Here is a 16,379-nt window from a genome sequence, read left to right as displayed (position 1 = left end):
CTGAATATCAAGTTCAACTTCAATTTTATTTGCCACTTGCAGTATTAAAACCACATTGGAAAAATGGTGCAAGGAGCTCAAAAGTGCACTAGCAAGACACACACAAACAATAAAAAGACATAAAAGAACATAAAAAATGCCCTAAAAATAACAAAGCTACAAAATAATTTAAGATAGACATTCATGCCAAAATGTCTGAAAGGAAATGCTTTTGACAAAAACTACAGATTTTATGTATTTTTATTTATGTCCAGAGATCAAGGATCCAGTGACCAATTTAAAATGTTGTTGACATAGAAAACCTGTAAAGCCTACTTTTAGTACACAGAGAATTCACAAGAGGTATCGATAAGGGAATCAGTAAGGAATCGGATCGATAAGCAGAATCGATAATGGCATCGACATCGATAAAATCTTATCAATACCCATCCCTATTTCTACATCAAGTCAAGTCTGAGATGGATGAACTGATTCCTTCTGCTCAAAGTGAAGTTAATCAGTGAAATCACCTGTTGGAGTGGCTGGTTATAATCAGATTGAGACCTCTGCTCATAAATAATGATGTGCGGTTGCTTTACTGTACACTTCAGACTAAAATCTAAACTTTCAAATGATCAAAGTAATCCTGTCTGAGCCGCTTTAAATAAATATGATTGCATTTTGTTTTTTAGTAGGATTAGTAAAGAAATGACTCACGTTTAAGTAACAACAATTCCAACATTAATAATTTCTAAAATGATTTGATATAATGCCCCTCCTTATTTTAATCATTTGCAAACTCAAATTCTGTAATGTTCTGTCATGACGTTTGGTCATCCACGAGGAGCTCAGAGTAGAGCTGCTGCTCCTTCATGTTGAAAGGAGCCAGCTGAGGTGGTTCGGTCATCTGGTAAGGATGCCTCCTGGGCGCCTCCCTAGGGAGGTGTTCCAGGCACGTCCATCTGGGAGGAGACCCCGGGGAAGACCCAAGACTAGGTGGAGAGATTATAACTCCACACTGGCCTGGGAACGCCTCAGGATCCCCCAGTCAGAGGTGGTCAATGTGGCCCAGGAAAGGGGAGTCTGGGGCCCCCTGCTGGAGCTGTTGCCCCTCGCGACCCGAACCCGGGAAAGCGGTTGAAGATGAATGATGAGTGAAATTCTGTAATACGCTGCTTTAATTTTATTTATTTATTTTAAATGGAAAAAATACACATAACCTAACGTGTATCTTTGTTGGACACTGGGGCTTGTTTGTGTAATGGAGAGTCGAAATGATGTGCGCTGCTGAACATTTGTTTGAACTCCACTGGTCTCTTTCTTGCAGGAGGCAGTGATGGAGCTGACAGTGACGGTCAGGATGGAGCAGGAAGGCACGAAGAGCAGAATGCAGAGGAGCCTCTGGCTGATGGAGAGCAGGAGGCAGGAGGTGAAGAGTTTGTAGATGAGGAGCACGAGTCTCAGTTCTGTCTGGAAACTAACTTCTTGGGTGAAGTTGAACAGGCCGAATGCTCTGCAGACCACCAGGACAACAAAGGTAAGAAAATATTCAGATTTCTTCTCCAAATACATTTTATATTATTATTATTATGTTGTGTTTTATGATTGTAAGTTGGGCAGCATGGTGGATAAGTGGTTAGCCACCTCACACCCTGTGACTACTAGGATAGCTCCCCCCCCCCCCCCGTGACTCTTAGTTGGACCCTTTCACATCAGTTTTGCATACAGTTGCGCTGTGATGCGTTATGGAGTACGCTGAAAAATTGCGCACATTTGGTGTAGTCCCTGTGTGTGATGGTGCATGATTGTGTTCCTAGTCTTGATTACAGTTACATATGGTTGCTTACTGTATGTTTACCGCCACGTATGTAGCCCTCATCGACATTTGTCCACTCCTGCCTACTTTTGTTGGGGGGTGGGAGTGGGGGCTGGCATTGGCGTTATGGAAATGTGCTCCTTTCTCAAAACGGTACATGAAAAGCAAACAGTACTGAGTACAGAGTTGGTTGAGTGAGCATGCACACGTCCACCAGTTCAGTCACCTGTTGTAAACACGCACAGGCACTGTGTGGATCATGCAGCCACACACATGTTCTGCACCTGTTCTCCTCCAGCTGTTTCACTCTGGATGTACGCACTCTGTGTTTGATTGTGTACAATTGCGCAGTGTTGCACAAACTAAAAACTGTGTACTTTCTGCGTCCAGTGTTCTACACAGAAAAAAAACAGAATCAGACAACTTTATTAGGCTGCTTTCAGTAATGCTGGTATTTGCTTAGACTCTTTCTCTCCGATTGTTCTGAGTTATGAGGTCTGTCAATAAAGTAACGGTCCTTTTTATTTTTTTCAAAAACTATATGGATTTCATTCATATGTTTTACGTCAGACATGCTTGAACCCTCGTGTGCATGCGTGAGTTTTTCCACGCCTGTCGGTGACGTCATTCGCCTGTGAGCACGCCTTGGGAAGGAGTGGTCCCGCCCCCTCGTCGGATTTTCATTGTCTGGAAATGGCGTAATGAAAAGGACTTTTTTTCCATCAGAATTTTTTCAGAAGCTGTTAGAGACAGGCAGCTGGAAACCATTCGAAAAATTTATCTGGCTTTCGGTGAAAATTTTACGGGCTTCACAGAGAATAAGGTCTGTTACTACAGCTTTAAGGACCCCTTTAAGGACGCTTGACACTCTTTTAACAAGAGATTTTGTCATGGAAAGCCGCGCGGAGGCTTCGCGCGTAAAGACGATTCGCTTTAGAAGCGAGACAAAGGAACACCTCCGTTTCGGCGTGTCGGAGGACAATTTTGGACATGTCCAGCTCTCCACAATTTCACTGATACTTACTGGACTGGTAAGCATTGAAAGCCGAGATAGACATGTCCAAACGTGTCCTCTGACACGCCGAAACAGAGGTGTTCCTTTGTCTCGCTTCCAAAGCGAATCGGTCTTTACGCACGAAGCCTCCGCGCGGCTTTCCATGACAAAATCTCTTGTTAAAAGTGAAATCTAACGGAAAATGGCTGATGTCCAGCTCTTGTGATAACCAGAGAAAGAGCACACGACGGTCTCGTATCCACAGAGCCATCCGTTTAGAAATGGTCTGGTGGCTTGTGCCGCGTCTTCGCAGCTCGGAGCGCGGCGCGTCGAGCGTCCTTAAAGGGGTCCTTAAAACTGTAGTTACAGACCTTATTCTCTGTGAAGCTCGTAAAATTTTCACCGAAAGCCAGATACATTTTTTGAATGGTTTCCAGGTGCCAGTCTCTAACAGCTTCTGAAAAAATTCTGATGGAAAAAAAGTCCTTTTCATTACGCCATTTCCAGACAATGAAAATCCAACGAGGGGGCGGGACCACTCCTTCCCAAGGCGTGCTCACAGGCGAATGACGTCACCGACAGGCGTGGAAAAACTCACGCATGCGCACGAGGGTTCAAGCTTGTCTGACGTAAAAACATATGAATGAAATCCATATAGTTTTTGAAAAAATAAAAAGGACCGTTACTTTATTGACAGACCTCGTATCTTCATTAGTTACTTCCTCCAAACCATCAACATGTCTATTAGACCCCATTCCTACCAGGCTGCTCAAGGAAGCCCTACCATTAATTAATGCTTCGATCTTAAATATGATCAATCTATCTTTATTAGTTGGCTATGTACCACAGGCTTTTAAGGTGGCAGTAATTAAACCATTACTTAAAAAGCCATCACTTGACCCAGCTATCTTAGCTAATTATAGGCCAATCTCCAACCTTCCTTTTCTAGGGTAGTTGTAAAACAGCTAACTGATCATCTGCAGAGGAATGGTCTATTTGAAGAGTTTCAGTCAGGTTTTAGAATTCATCATAGTACAGAAACAGCTTTAGTGAAGGTTACAAATGATCTTCTTATGGCCTCAGACAGTGGACTCATCTCTGTGCTCGTCCTGTTAGATCTCAGTGCAGCTTTTGATACTGTTGACCATAAAATTTTATTACAGAGATTAGAGCATGCCATAGGTATTAAAGGCACTGCGCTGCAGTGGTTTGAATTGTATTTATCTATTAGATTACAGTTTGTTAATGTAAATGGGGAGTCTTCTTCATGGACTAAGGTTAATTATGGAGTTCCACAAGGTTCTGTGCTAGGACCGATTTTATTCACTTTATACATGCTTCCCTTAGGCAGTATTATTAGAAAGCATTGCTTAAATTTTCATTGTTATGCAGATGATACCCAGCTTTATCTATCCATGAAGCCAGAGGACACACACCAATTAGTTAAACTGCAGGATTGTCTTACAGACATAAAGACATGGATGACCTCTAATTTCCTGCTTTTAAATTCAGATAAAACTGAAGTTATTGTACTTGGCCCCACAAATCTTAGAAACATGGTGTCTAACCAGATCCTTACTCTGGATGGCATTACCCTGACCTCTAGTAATACTGTGAGAAATCTTGGAGTCATTTTTGATCAGGATATGTCATTCAAAGCGCATATTAAACAAATATGTAGGACTGCTTTTTTTGCATTTGCGCAATATCTCTAAAATCAGAAAGGTCTTGTCTCAGAGTGATGCTGAAAAGCTAATTCATGTATTTATTTCTTCTAGGCTGGACTGTTGTAATTCATTATTAGCAGGTTGTCCTAAACGTTCCCTGAAAACTATTTCAACAGTTATTTTAGTCAGACAGGAAAGATTGTTTTACCTGCTTTACATGTTTCGGCTACTTCCTGTAGCCTTCCTCAGAAGCGTCACAAGATGGGGAGGTGACGTGTCTTATAGGCTGCTACTTCTTGATTTGGCCAGACAGCAGGGGAACGTACGCCCCCTACTGTCTGACGTCTTCTCCAGGACGGCATCCCATGTATGTGATTACGCAATTACATTACGCATTAGCATTACGCAATGAGGTAGCAGGCATTCTCAAAACCGCACATTTACCACCCAGTAACATCACCAAGGAAGAAAGGAGAGCCATACATACACTAGGTAAACAGGACGACATCATTATACTACCACCAGACAAAGGTCGCACCACAGTAGTTATGGATAGGGACAGTTACAACAACAAAATGGACATCCTGCTTAAGGACCACAACACATACCACACACTGAAAAAAGACCCAACAGAACAACTAAAAAGGACTCTTAAATCATTAGTCAAACCCATGTTAGCTGAAAACAAAATAACTCAGGACTCATACAACCACCTGGTGCCCACAGCTACCATCACCCCCCGGATATATGGTTTGCCGAAAATACACAAGCCTGACACACCACTCCGCCCCATTGTCGATAGCATAGGATCCGTCACTTATAACCTTTCCAAATCTCTTGTAGAAATCATAAAACCCCTCCTCGGACTCACTGAACAGCACTGCAGGAACTCACAACAACTGGCAAAGGATTTACAACAAATCACCATAGGACAGGATGAAATATTCATATCACATGATGTCATATCACTTTTCACAAAAACCCCAGTAGAAGCCACACTCAACATCGTACACAATAGACTCAGTAAGGACAAATCACTCCGGAAAGGAACCAAACTTACAGTTGAAGACATCATGTCACTACTCAGATTCGTTGCCACATCCACTTATTTTCAATAAAACAACACCATATACAAACAGACTGAAGGCTTCGCCATGGGAGACCTGTTATCAGCCATTATGAGCGGGTTTTTCATGGAGCATCTGGAACAAGCCATATCCACAGCACCAGCAGATTGTAGCATATCGTTTTGGAAAAGGTACGTCGATGACATTTTAGAAAAAATAAAAACGGGACAAACACAACAGCTCACAGATCACCTCAACACCATAGACCATACAGGCAGCATCAAATTCACGTACGAAGAGGAAACAAACAATGAAATAGCTTTTTTGGATTTAAAAATACACCACAACACAGACGACAGTATCAAACTTAAAATACACAGGAAACCCACACACACGGACCAATATTTGCTCTGGACATCAGAACACCCCACAGAACATAAGCTGGCAGTAGTCAGAACACTGTACAACCAGGCCACTATAGTCACAGATACACAGGACAGGGAAGAGGAGGAGACTCACATACACAATGCACTCACAAACTGCCAGTATCCACAATGGGCAATAGAAAAAGGTAAAAAAACAGGTACAAAACACAGAAAAACATGTACAACAGAAGAAAAAGAACACTCTCAACAAAAACAAACCGGCCATAGTCACACTGCCATATATCGGGGGGGTCACTGAACGCATCCAAAGAGTCATGAAAAAATACAACATCAATACACCGGTCAAACCATACACCAAACTCAGACAGCTTTTAGTTAGGCCCAAGGACAAGATAAAACCAGAACACAAATGCGATGTAATATATGAAATACCATGCTTATCATACAACAACACATACATTGGGGAGACAGGGAGACAATCTGGAACAAGGAAAAATGAACATCAAAAAGAATGTGAAAAAGAGACAGCCAATAGACAAACAAGAGCAATAAAAGAACAAGCCGAGCAGGAAAATCTCAAATCAGCCATATCCGACCATTGCAAGAGGAAAAATCACATCATGGACTGGACCAATGCCAGGGTCATACGTGCTGAAAGCAACAAATACCACCGCTGGATCAGAGAGGCCATCGAGATCCGCAAGCGAGGTCCAAGAAGCATGAATCGAGATGAGGGGGCCTACACCCTATCACATACATGGGATGCTGTCCTGGAGAAGACGTCAGACAGTAGGGGGCGTAAGTTCCCCCTGCTGTCTGGCCAAATCAAGAAGTAGCAGCCTATAAGACACGTCACTTCCCCATCTTGTGACGCTTCTGAGGAAGGCTACAGGAAGTAGCCGAAACATGTAAAGCAGGTAAAACAATCTTTCCTGTCTGACTAAAAGAACTGTTGAAATAGTTAACTTAAGAAGACAGTATGAAATTTCACAAAAGTTCCCTGAAAAGCCTTCAGTTAATTCAAAATGCTGCAGCTAGAGTACTGACGGGGACTAGAAGGAGAGAGCATATTTCACCCATATTGGCCTCTCTTCATTGGCTTCCTGTTAATTCTAATTAATTTAAAATTCTTCTTCTTACTTATAAGGTTTTGAATAATCAGGTCCCATCTTATCTTAGGGACCTCATAGTACCATATCACCCCAATAGAGCGCTTCGCTCTCAGACTGCAGGCTTACTTGTAGTTCCTAGGGTTTGTAAGAGTAGAATGGGAGGCAGAGCCTTCAGCTTTCAGGCTCCTCTCCTGTGGAACCAGCTCCCAATTCAGATCAGGGAGACAGACACCCTCTCTACTTTTAAGATTAGGCTTAAAACTTTCCTTTTTGCTAAAGCTTATAGTTAGGGCTGGATCAGGTGACCCTGAACCATCCCTTAGTTATGCTGATATAGACGTAGACTGCTGGGGGGTTCCCATGATGCACTGAGTGTTTCTTTCTCTTTTTGCTCTGTATGCACCACTCTGCATTTAATCATTAGTGATTGATCTCTGCTCCCCTCCACAGCATGTCTTTTTCCTGGTTCTCTCCCTCAGCCCCAACCAGTCCCAGCAGAAGACTGCCCCTCCCTGAGCCTGGTTCTGCTGGAGGTTTCTTCCTGTTAAAAGGGAGTTTTTCCTTCCCACTGTCGCCAAGTGCTTGCTCACAGGGGGTCGTTTTGACCGTTGGGGTTTTTCTGTAATTATTGTATGGCTTTGCCTTACAATATAAAGCGCCTTCGGGCAACTGTTTGTTGTGATTTGGCGCTGTATAAATAAAATTGATTTGATTTGATTTATTTATCCCCAAGAGGTAGTTCAGTTCAGTTACCCGCCTTATTGAACCGGTCGAATAATAGGGAACGAACAAAGGATCACAATTATTGCACACTTTCTGTAAATCCTATAAACTTCATTTCACTTCTCAAATATCAGTGTGTTCATCTGCTATATGATATATTTAACTAAAATTTCTGATCCAGACAACCAGTGATGTATAAAGGAAAATCATGAAAATTGTCAGGGGGGCCCAAACTTTTTTTGCATCTAACTGTAACTTCTCATTATAATGGATCAGATGAGCTGCGCTGTGTGCACTGACACAATCACTCGTACTTACATGCAGTGTTTTTTTTTTTTTTTTTGGTTTTTTTTATTTTATTGTTTGTACAATGTTCATATATGTGGCTCATTCTTCATGGCTTTATTATTCGGTGGGACCAAAGCTTAAGTTACCTGATAAGAAAACTTAAATTTAAAGGTGAATGTTGTAAAATAAAGTGAGTCCCTCTGAGTTTCCAGACCTCAGGAGTATGATGATGATGATGTTCTTTTGTCTGCAGACATGTTTTTGCAGCATTTGGACACGGAGCTTAGTGAAGATGATGTGCAGATGATTACTTCTGGAAGCAAAATCAAGGCTCAGATCTCGGTATTAACTGCAGCTGTACTATTTAACTAAACATCAGAAACACTTGGTGGAATAGTTCAGTGTAAACTAAAGGTGATTTGTATGTTTGCTTTTTCCACCTATTTAGTGGCCTAAATTGGGCAGTCTGGTCTCCACCAGTCTTCTGGAGAGGTTTGGCCCCATTGGCCTGCAGAAAGAAACAGGGCTTCCAGTTTTCCACAAACTCCTGGAGGGTTGTTGGAATGATCTGAACCAGTCCTCTGAGCTGCAGGGAGGAGCAGAGAAGAGCATCAGCGCTCTTCAGCTGGAACTGTTGTCCCTCATGGGCTCTTATAAGGACCTGTACTACCCAGAGACCTGCCCTTTGAGCCGAGGGCCATATGTTCGCAGTGCGTACTGCCTTCACGTGCTCAACCACGTATTGAAAGCCAACTCCCGTGTTCTGGCTCACAACTCCCAGCTGAAAGAGCGGAAAACTGAATCTAGAGCTGGAGCTGAGCCACAGGACGAACCCAGAGACCAAGGTCTAACCCGTCCAAAGGTACACTTATAATCAGTGCAGCTTCATTTGACACTGTAAAAATGATCAGTTCTTCTAAAACTGGACTTAAACATTATCAACATGCTGTGTCAGAAGTCTTTTTGAAAGGGCTTCCCAAAATAATAAATGTGCAAAATCTCCTGTCTGCAGGCGGATTTCCATCAAATGAGTTATTTATCGTTACAACCAGAGTTTCTCACAGACGTTACTTTGGCAAGACCCGCCCATCTGGAAACAGTTTAATATTTAAACAAAAATATATTTCTATCATTTGGAGGAAAATGTCAACCATTATTAACTGAGTAGTTGGGCACACGACGTGCTGCAGCCTCCAGCTGTGAGCATCAATCAGACAGTAAGTGGGCACCACATGGAACAAATACACAGGAACAGAAAAGGAAACCTGGATTTACAAATATACAGCAGCTGGAACATTTAGCAGGATGTGATACAAACCTTTTTTATTGGTCCTTTTCAAATGCAAGATTTTGCACAAACTAACTTTTTAATGTCTGAATGTTTAGATCTAATGTTTACTTTTTCAATTTAACTGAAAGCTGTTGATATAATGTGTATAAGCTCTGTACAGCAAAAAACAAACCAAAAAAAACCATAGCAGGAGGCTAACAAACATAAGACTTGTATGAATTAACATTAGCTCCTCATGACAAATGTACTATCTAGTGGTGGGAATCTGTCAAGACCTGATGATTTTATCAGCTCAAGATTCAGAGGACTGTGATTCGATTATATAATGATTATCGATGCCTCTTTTAATACAGTGTTTTTTTTTCCTCACTGTGTGATATAACTTGATAAGTTGGTACTTTTCAAAGCAAAGTATTTGTAACGTTCCACAATGACTTTATTTCTGATTTCTGTCTGTAACAGCGCAGATATTTTTGCACACGCACGGCTCTGTCACTGGTTCTAAATTCTAAAATGATGTCACAAACATCAGGTCGTTGTAGTCAAATCATGAGAATAACCATGAAGGAGCTTTGATCACTGCTACTTTGTTTTAAATTTCAAACGTAACATTGTGAAGCGCTTTGGGGCGACTTGTGACTTGGTGTTCTATAAATAAATAGAACTGAACTAGGGTTTATATTTGGATGTTCATACGACCAGTTTTTCATTTATATAATTCATCCTTCTTTGCCATAAATATGTAAAATGAAGTATGACTGAGAAGCTGCTGTGTTGTGGTGACGTTTTTCTAGGTCCTGATTCTGTTGCCTTTCCGGGGCGCAGCGCTACGAGTCGTCCAGGTGCTCGTCAGTCTGTTGGAAGCCAAAGGCAAGAAGATTGTGGTTAGTCACAAGAAGAGGTTTAAAGAAGAGTTTGGAGAGAACCCGGATGACAAACCGCCAAATCTGAAGAGGCCAGATGATTACTACGCCGTCTTCTTAGGCAATGTGGATGATCACTTCAGGATAGGTAAGAACAGTTCAGCCACTGAGTTCTTACACTCAACAAAAATATAAACGCAACACTTTTGGTTTTGCTCCCATTTTGTATGAGATGAACTCAAAGATATAAAACTTTTTCCACATACACAATATCACCATTTCCCTCAAATATTGTTCACAAACCAGTCTAAATCTGTGATAGTGAGCACTTCTCCTTTGCTGAGATAATCCATCCCACCTCACAGGTGTGCCATACCAAGATGCTGATTAGACACCATGATTAGTGCACAGGTGTGCCTTAGACTGCCTCTTCACGGATGAATCCCGGTTCACACTGTCCAGGGCAGATGGCAGACACCGTGTGTGGCGTCGTGTGGGTGAGCGGTTTTCTGATGTCAATGTTGCGGATCGAGTGGCCCATGGTGGCGGTGGGGTTATGGTATGGGCAGGCGTCTGTTATGGACGAAGAACACAGGTGCATTTTATTGATGGCATTTTGAATGCACAGAGATCACCGTGACGAGATCCTGAGGCCCATTGTTGTACCAACATCCAAGAACATCACCTCATGTTGCAGCAGGATAATGCACGGCCCCATGTTGCAAGGATCTGTACACAATTCTTGGAAGCTGAAAATGTCCCAGTTCTTGCATGGCCGGCATACTCACCGGACATGTCACCCATTGAGCATGTTTGGGATGCTCTGGACCGGCGTATACGACAGCGTGTACCAGTTCCTGCCAATATCCAGCAACTTTGCACAGCCATTGAAGAGGAGTGGACCAACATTCCACAGGCCACAATTGACAACCTGATCAACTCTATGCGAAGGAGATGTGTTGCACTGCATGAGGCAAATGGTGGTCACACCAGATACTGACTGGTATCCCCCCCAATAAAACAAAACTGCACCTTTCAGAGTGGCCTTTTATTGTGGGCAGTCTAAGGCACACCTGTGCACTAATCATGGTGTCTAATCAGCATCTTGATATGGCACACCTGTGAGGTGGGATGGATTATCTCAGCAAAGGAGAAGTGCTCACTATCACAGATTTAGACTGGTTTGTGAACAATATTTGAGGGAAATGGTGATATTGTGTATGTGGAAAAAGTTTTAGATCTTTGAGTTCATCTCATACAAAATGGGAGCAAAACCAAAAGTGTTGCGTTTATATTTTTGTTGAGTGTATTTATTTGATCCAGGGCCGTCATTTTACAAGCAAATATGTGTTTGTCTAATGCCTGGATCACATGGTAAGATAATTATACTGATTTTTTTTATTTTATTAAAGCCAGTCCAAAACAAAACACACCAAAGTATACACATAGCTCACATATAAACATAATCAAGAGACTTAAACTCTCTAAACCTGTTGTGAGGACGTCTAAAGTGTGGAGCAATGAAGCTGTAGAGGAGCTACGCGCGTGCTTGGCCACCACGGATTGGGATATGTTTGAGGCTTCAACAGACAGTCTAGATGACTACACGGACACTGTGATGTCATATATTCATTTCTGTGAAGACAGCATCATCCCACAGCGTACCAGGGTGAGATATAACAATGACAAGCCCTGGTTCACATCTAAACTCCAGCAGCTCCATCAGCAGAAAGAGGTGGCTTTCAGAGAAGGAGACAGAGACAGCTATAGAGGTGCAAAGTACAGATTTAGCAAGGAGGTGGCAAAGGCTAAATCCATGTACAGTTCACGTCTGCAGCAAAGGTTCTCTGCCAACGACTCGGCCTCTGTGTGGAGGGGGTTGAAAGAGATCACCAACTACAAGCCCAAAGCACCTTGTTATGTTGACGACCTGAAGCTGGCCAACGACCTGAACATCTTCTATTCACGCTTTGAAGACAAGGACTCACACCTCCCCACCCCCCACACAACTGGATATTCAAACACTCTGGACCTCCCCCCTCTCACTGCTGCCCTCCCCACTCCCCCTGTTGCCCTCTCGGTCCAAGAGGAGGACGTGAGGAGACATTTCAAAAGGCTGAATCCACGTAAGGCCCCGGGCCCAGACTGTGTCTCTCCTGCCACCCTGAGACACTGTGCTGATGAGCTGGCCCCAGTCTTCACGGGGATCTTCAACACCTCCCTGGAGTCATGCCATTTTCCAGCCTGTTTCAAGTCCTCAATCATAGTTCCAGTCCCCAAGAAACCACGCGTCACTGGACTTAATGACTACCGTCCTGTGGCTCTCACGTCTGTAGTCATGAAGACCTTCGAACGCCTGGTTTTATCCCACCTGAAGTCCATCACCAACCCCCTCCTGGACCCCCTGCAGTTTGCCTACCGAGCCAACAGGTCTGTAGATGACGCCATAAACCTGGCCCTGCACTCCATCCTGCAGCACTTGGACTCCCCAGGAACCTATGCTAGGATCCTGTTTGTGGACTTCAGCTCTGCATTCAACACCATCCTTCCAGCTTTGCTCCAGGACAAGCTTTCTCTGCTCCACGTGCCCGACTCCACCTGCAGGTGGATCACCAACTTCCTGACGGACCGGAGTCAGAGTGTGAGGCTGGGAAAGAATGTCTCGAACACTCGGGCTCTCAGCACAGGATCTCCACAGGGCTGTGTCCTTTCCCCTCTGCTCTTCTCCCTCTACACTAACTGCTGCACCTCCAGCCACGACTCCGTAAAGCTCATCAAGTTTGCGGACGACACCACCCTCATCGGACTCATTTTGGATGGGGATGAGTCTGCCTACAGGAGGGAGGTGGACCAGCTGGTGACCTGGTGTAGCAGCAACAACTTGGAGCTCAACGCCCAGAAAACAGTGGAGATGATCGTGGACTTCAGGAAAGCCACAGCCCCCCCACCCTCCCTCGCCCTCACCAACAGCCCCATCACCACTGTGGACTGTCACCGCTTCCTCGGCACCACCATCACCCAGGATCTCAAGTGGGAGTCAACCATCAGCTCCCTCATCAAGAAGGCCCAGCAGAGGATGTACTTCCTGCTGCAGCTGAAGAAGGCCAAGCTGCCTGTCCAGCTGATGGTGCAGTTCTACACGGCCATCATCGAGTCCATCCTCTGCTCCTCCATCACGGTGTGGTACTCCGGGGCCACAGCCAGGGACAGACACAGACTGCAGCGCATTGTGGCCTCTGCTGAGGAGGTGATCAGCTGTAGCCTTCCATCTCTCCATGACCTGCACGTCTCCAGGACTCTGGGCCGAGTATGGACCAGGTCTTCCATATTTTTTCCATATTTTGTTACTGTGTCTTCTGTCCACCAGGTGTCTCCATCATGAGGAGCAGCATTCGTCTCTATGCCCCCTTCTACTCCTCAGACATCATCATTGCATCTCCGTTGGGCCTTCGCACAGTGCTGGGAGCCGAAGGAGAAAGTAAGAGAGACTTTGACTTCCTCTCTTCCATCGAGCTGCTGGTGGTGGACCAGGCAGATGTTTTCCTCATGCAGAACTGGGAGCATGTCTTGGTAAGAACATTAACGCTTTCACAGGATTCACCAGACCTGAGCTGACATCCAATTCAGTTTACACTTTATCCACTACTTGTTGTGAAATATCAGTTGGAGCTCAGAAAGTGACTTTTTTGTCTTAATTTGTGTTCTGTTAAATTCCATACAGTCATGTCCATTGGACAATGATAGATTTTGTAATTTTGTCTGTGAACATTCAACTCAACTCAAACTTTATTTCTAAAGCACATTTAAAATGACAGAAGTCGAACAAAGTGCTGCATGAAAGTCGTCCCAATAATAAGTAAATAAATTAAAAATAACAATAAAATTACAGCAAGTCCTTAAAAAGAGTAAACCTAGAGGTGGGTCTGCTCATGTAGGAAACACCGGGGAGAAGAAGTGGGTTTTTAGGGAGGATTTAAGAGAGTCCAGGGTCAGGGAGGATCTAAGTTTCAGTTCCAGTAGATTCTCAGTATCGAGGGCAGTTTTAAGCATCTAAAACCTGCTGCTGCAGTAGAAACAAAATCTGTACAATCATGTTTGAAGCATCCATTAGTCGACTCAACTGTGTTATGAAGCATCGGTTCATTACTGCTGATTCAGTCACAGCTCACTGTGAAGTAACATCATTGATTTAAAAACTAACCAAAAGAAACCATCGTGTTGCTCCTCTGTGGAAGGTGAATAGTGCTGAAGTGTGTCTGTACCCTGAAAGAGCTCATCTTCTGAAACACAACACTGTTCCCCACCAGCACGTGATGAAGCACATCAATCTGCAGCCCCTGGACTCCCATGGGGTGGACTTCTCCAGGGTGAGGATGTGGAACCTGAACAGCTGGGCGAGACACTACCGGCAGACGCTCGTGTTCAGCTCCATCCAGGACCCACAGATCAACAACATCATGTCCAAACACTGTGCCAACTATAGAGGACAGGTCAGGCACCGTGACCTTTGTGTTCAGTCGTTTTCTGACAGGTGTGCTGATGTGTACCTACAGCGTCCTCTTCTTCTGATGTCAAACCAGTGACTGATTGTAGCGTCACTGTCTAAACGTCTGACCTCACAACAGTAATTCTCGACTGTTTTCAGGTTTTCTGTCAATGAAATTGGCTGAAGTTCTAAGTACTCGTGTCTTCAGTAGTTTTTACTTCAAGTGCAAAGAGAAATTCAGTGATTGACACTTCATTTTGTAGCCGGCTGTTAATTTGTTATAATACTTTTACCTGTTTTTAATGATTAACAGATGAGTGTAGTTTAGCGTGTGATAGTGGCCTGAATTCAGTCGTTAACCGCTTCACGACCTTCACGCCGTCTCAGTGATGCAGTTGTGTTTGAAGTAGATTCTGTGTGTGTTTTGTTCCAGATTGCCTCTAAGAACTTGCCAAGAACGGGCTCTATCTGCCAGGTGCTGGTGCAGCTGCCCCACGTGTTCCAGATGTTCTCATCTGACAGCTTCATGGACCATGATGCTCGGTGACGTCCTGACAGCTGAACGCGTCACTTTGATTAAACAGACTCACTCGTCAGCTGTGGCTGTGTTTCTCTTCTCCTGCTCGTTCACCTGTTTTCAGCAGCTTGATAGATTTTGTGTCTTTTTGTGGTGCACAAGTCGATCCTGTTATGTAGGACCCCCCCCCCCCCGAGCTGATTACTGAATTTCTCAGCTAGTTTACAGCCGTGTCTGTTTTTCTGATGTCTGTTTTTCTGATGTCTTTCTCCGTGCAGGTTTGGGTTTTTTGTGGATAAAGTCTTGCCTCAGTACAGAGACTCGGTTATGTCCCACACTCTGATCTACATTCCGTCTTACTTCGATTATGTCCGCCTGCGTAACTACATGAAGAAAGAAGAGATCAGCTTCACCAGTATCTGCGAATACTCCAGCAAATCAGAGGTGTGCAGAGCCAGGCACGTCTTCCAGAAAGGGACCAAACAGTTTCTGCTCTTCACCGAACGCTTCCACTTCTACAAGAGGTCAGTTCTTTGAGTGTTTCACCAGCGCGCTGCCCAGACAGAGGTCAGTGGGCGCAGCGCTGCGGTTTCACCGCCTTCTAGGGAGATTCGGGACACAATCGGAGGTTTTTATGCCCCGCCGGCTAAAGGCCTGAAGGGGGTTATGTTGCAGCTCCGTCTCCCAAAAAAGGTTGTTTCATGAGTTGCAGCTTGTGCTCTCAGAACACTCCATTAAGACTACAAATACCTAGAAGTTACCACATACTATCAGCAATTTTGAGAATTTCAAATCCAATGATGGCTCTAACTACTACATATACAGTAGTGTTCAGAATAATAGTAGTGCTATGTGACTAAAAAGATTAATCCAGGTTTTGAGTATATTTCTTATTGTTACATGGGAAACAAGGTACCAGTAGATTCTCACAAATCCAACAAGACCAAGCATTCATGATATGCACACTCTTAAGGCTATGAAATTGGGCTATTAGTAAAAAAAAAATGTAGAAAAGGGGGTGTTCACAATAATAGTAGTGTGGCATTCAGTCAGTGAGTTCATCAATTTTGTGGAACAAACAGGTGTGAATCAGGTGTCCCCTATTTAAGGATGAAGCCAGCACCTGTTGAACATGCTTTACTCTTTGAAAGCCTGAGGAAAATGGGACGTTCAAGACATTGTTCAGAAGA

At 43.8% G+C, this 16,379-nt stretch overlaps 1 protein-coding gene across 1 annotated transcript in view; it reads left to right on the top strand.

The window, feature by feature from the left end:
* Positions 1 to 16,379, top strand: part of utp25 (UTP25 small subunit processor component) — a 42,698-nt gene that overhangs the window by 19,057 nt on the left and 7,262 nt on the right. The window contains exons 4-11 of the mRNA XM_034195248.1: positions 1,307 to 1,516; positions 8,286 to 8,374; positions 8,481 to 8,894; positions 10,118 to 10,334; positions 13,554 to 13,756; positions 14,494 to 14,676; positions 15,106 to 15,215; positions 15,468 to 15,713. Of these exons, the coding sequence (XP_034051139.1) occupies positions 1,307 to 1,516; positions 8,286 to 8,374; positions 8,481 to 8,894; positions 10,118 to 10,334; positions 13,554 to 13,756; positions 14,494 to 14,676; positions 15,106 to 15,215; positions 15,468 to 15,713 (1,672 nt within the window). The remainder of the gene's footprint in view (positions 1 to 1,306; positions 1,517 to 8,285; positions 8,375 to 8,480; positions 8,895 to 10,117; positions 10,335 to 13,553; positions 13,757 to 14,493; positions 14,677 to 15,105; positions 15,216 to 15,467; positions 15,714 to 16,379) is intronic.

This window comes from Thalassophryne amazonica, chromosome 19, assembly GCF_902500255.1.
Source record: "Thalassophryne amazonica chromosome 19, fThaAma1.1, whole genome shotgun sequence".
NCBI lineage: Eukaryota > Metazoa > Chordata > Actinopteri > Batrachoidiformes > Batrachoididae > Thalassophryne > Thalassophryne amazonica.
Note: the sequence above shows the minus strand (reverse complement) of the source record. Positions and strands in the feature narration are given on the sequence as shown.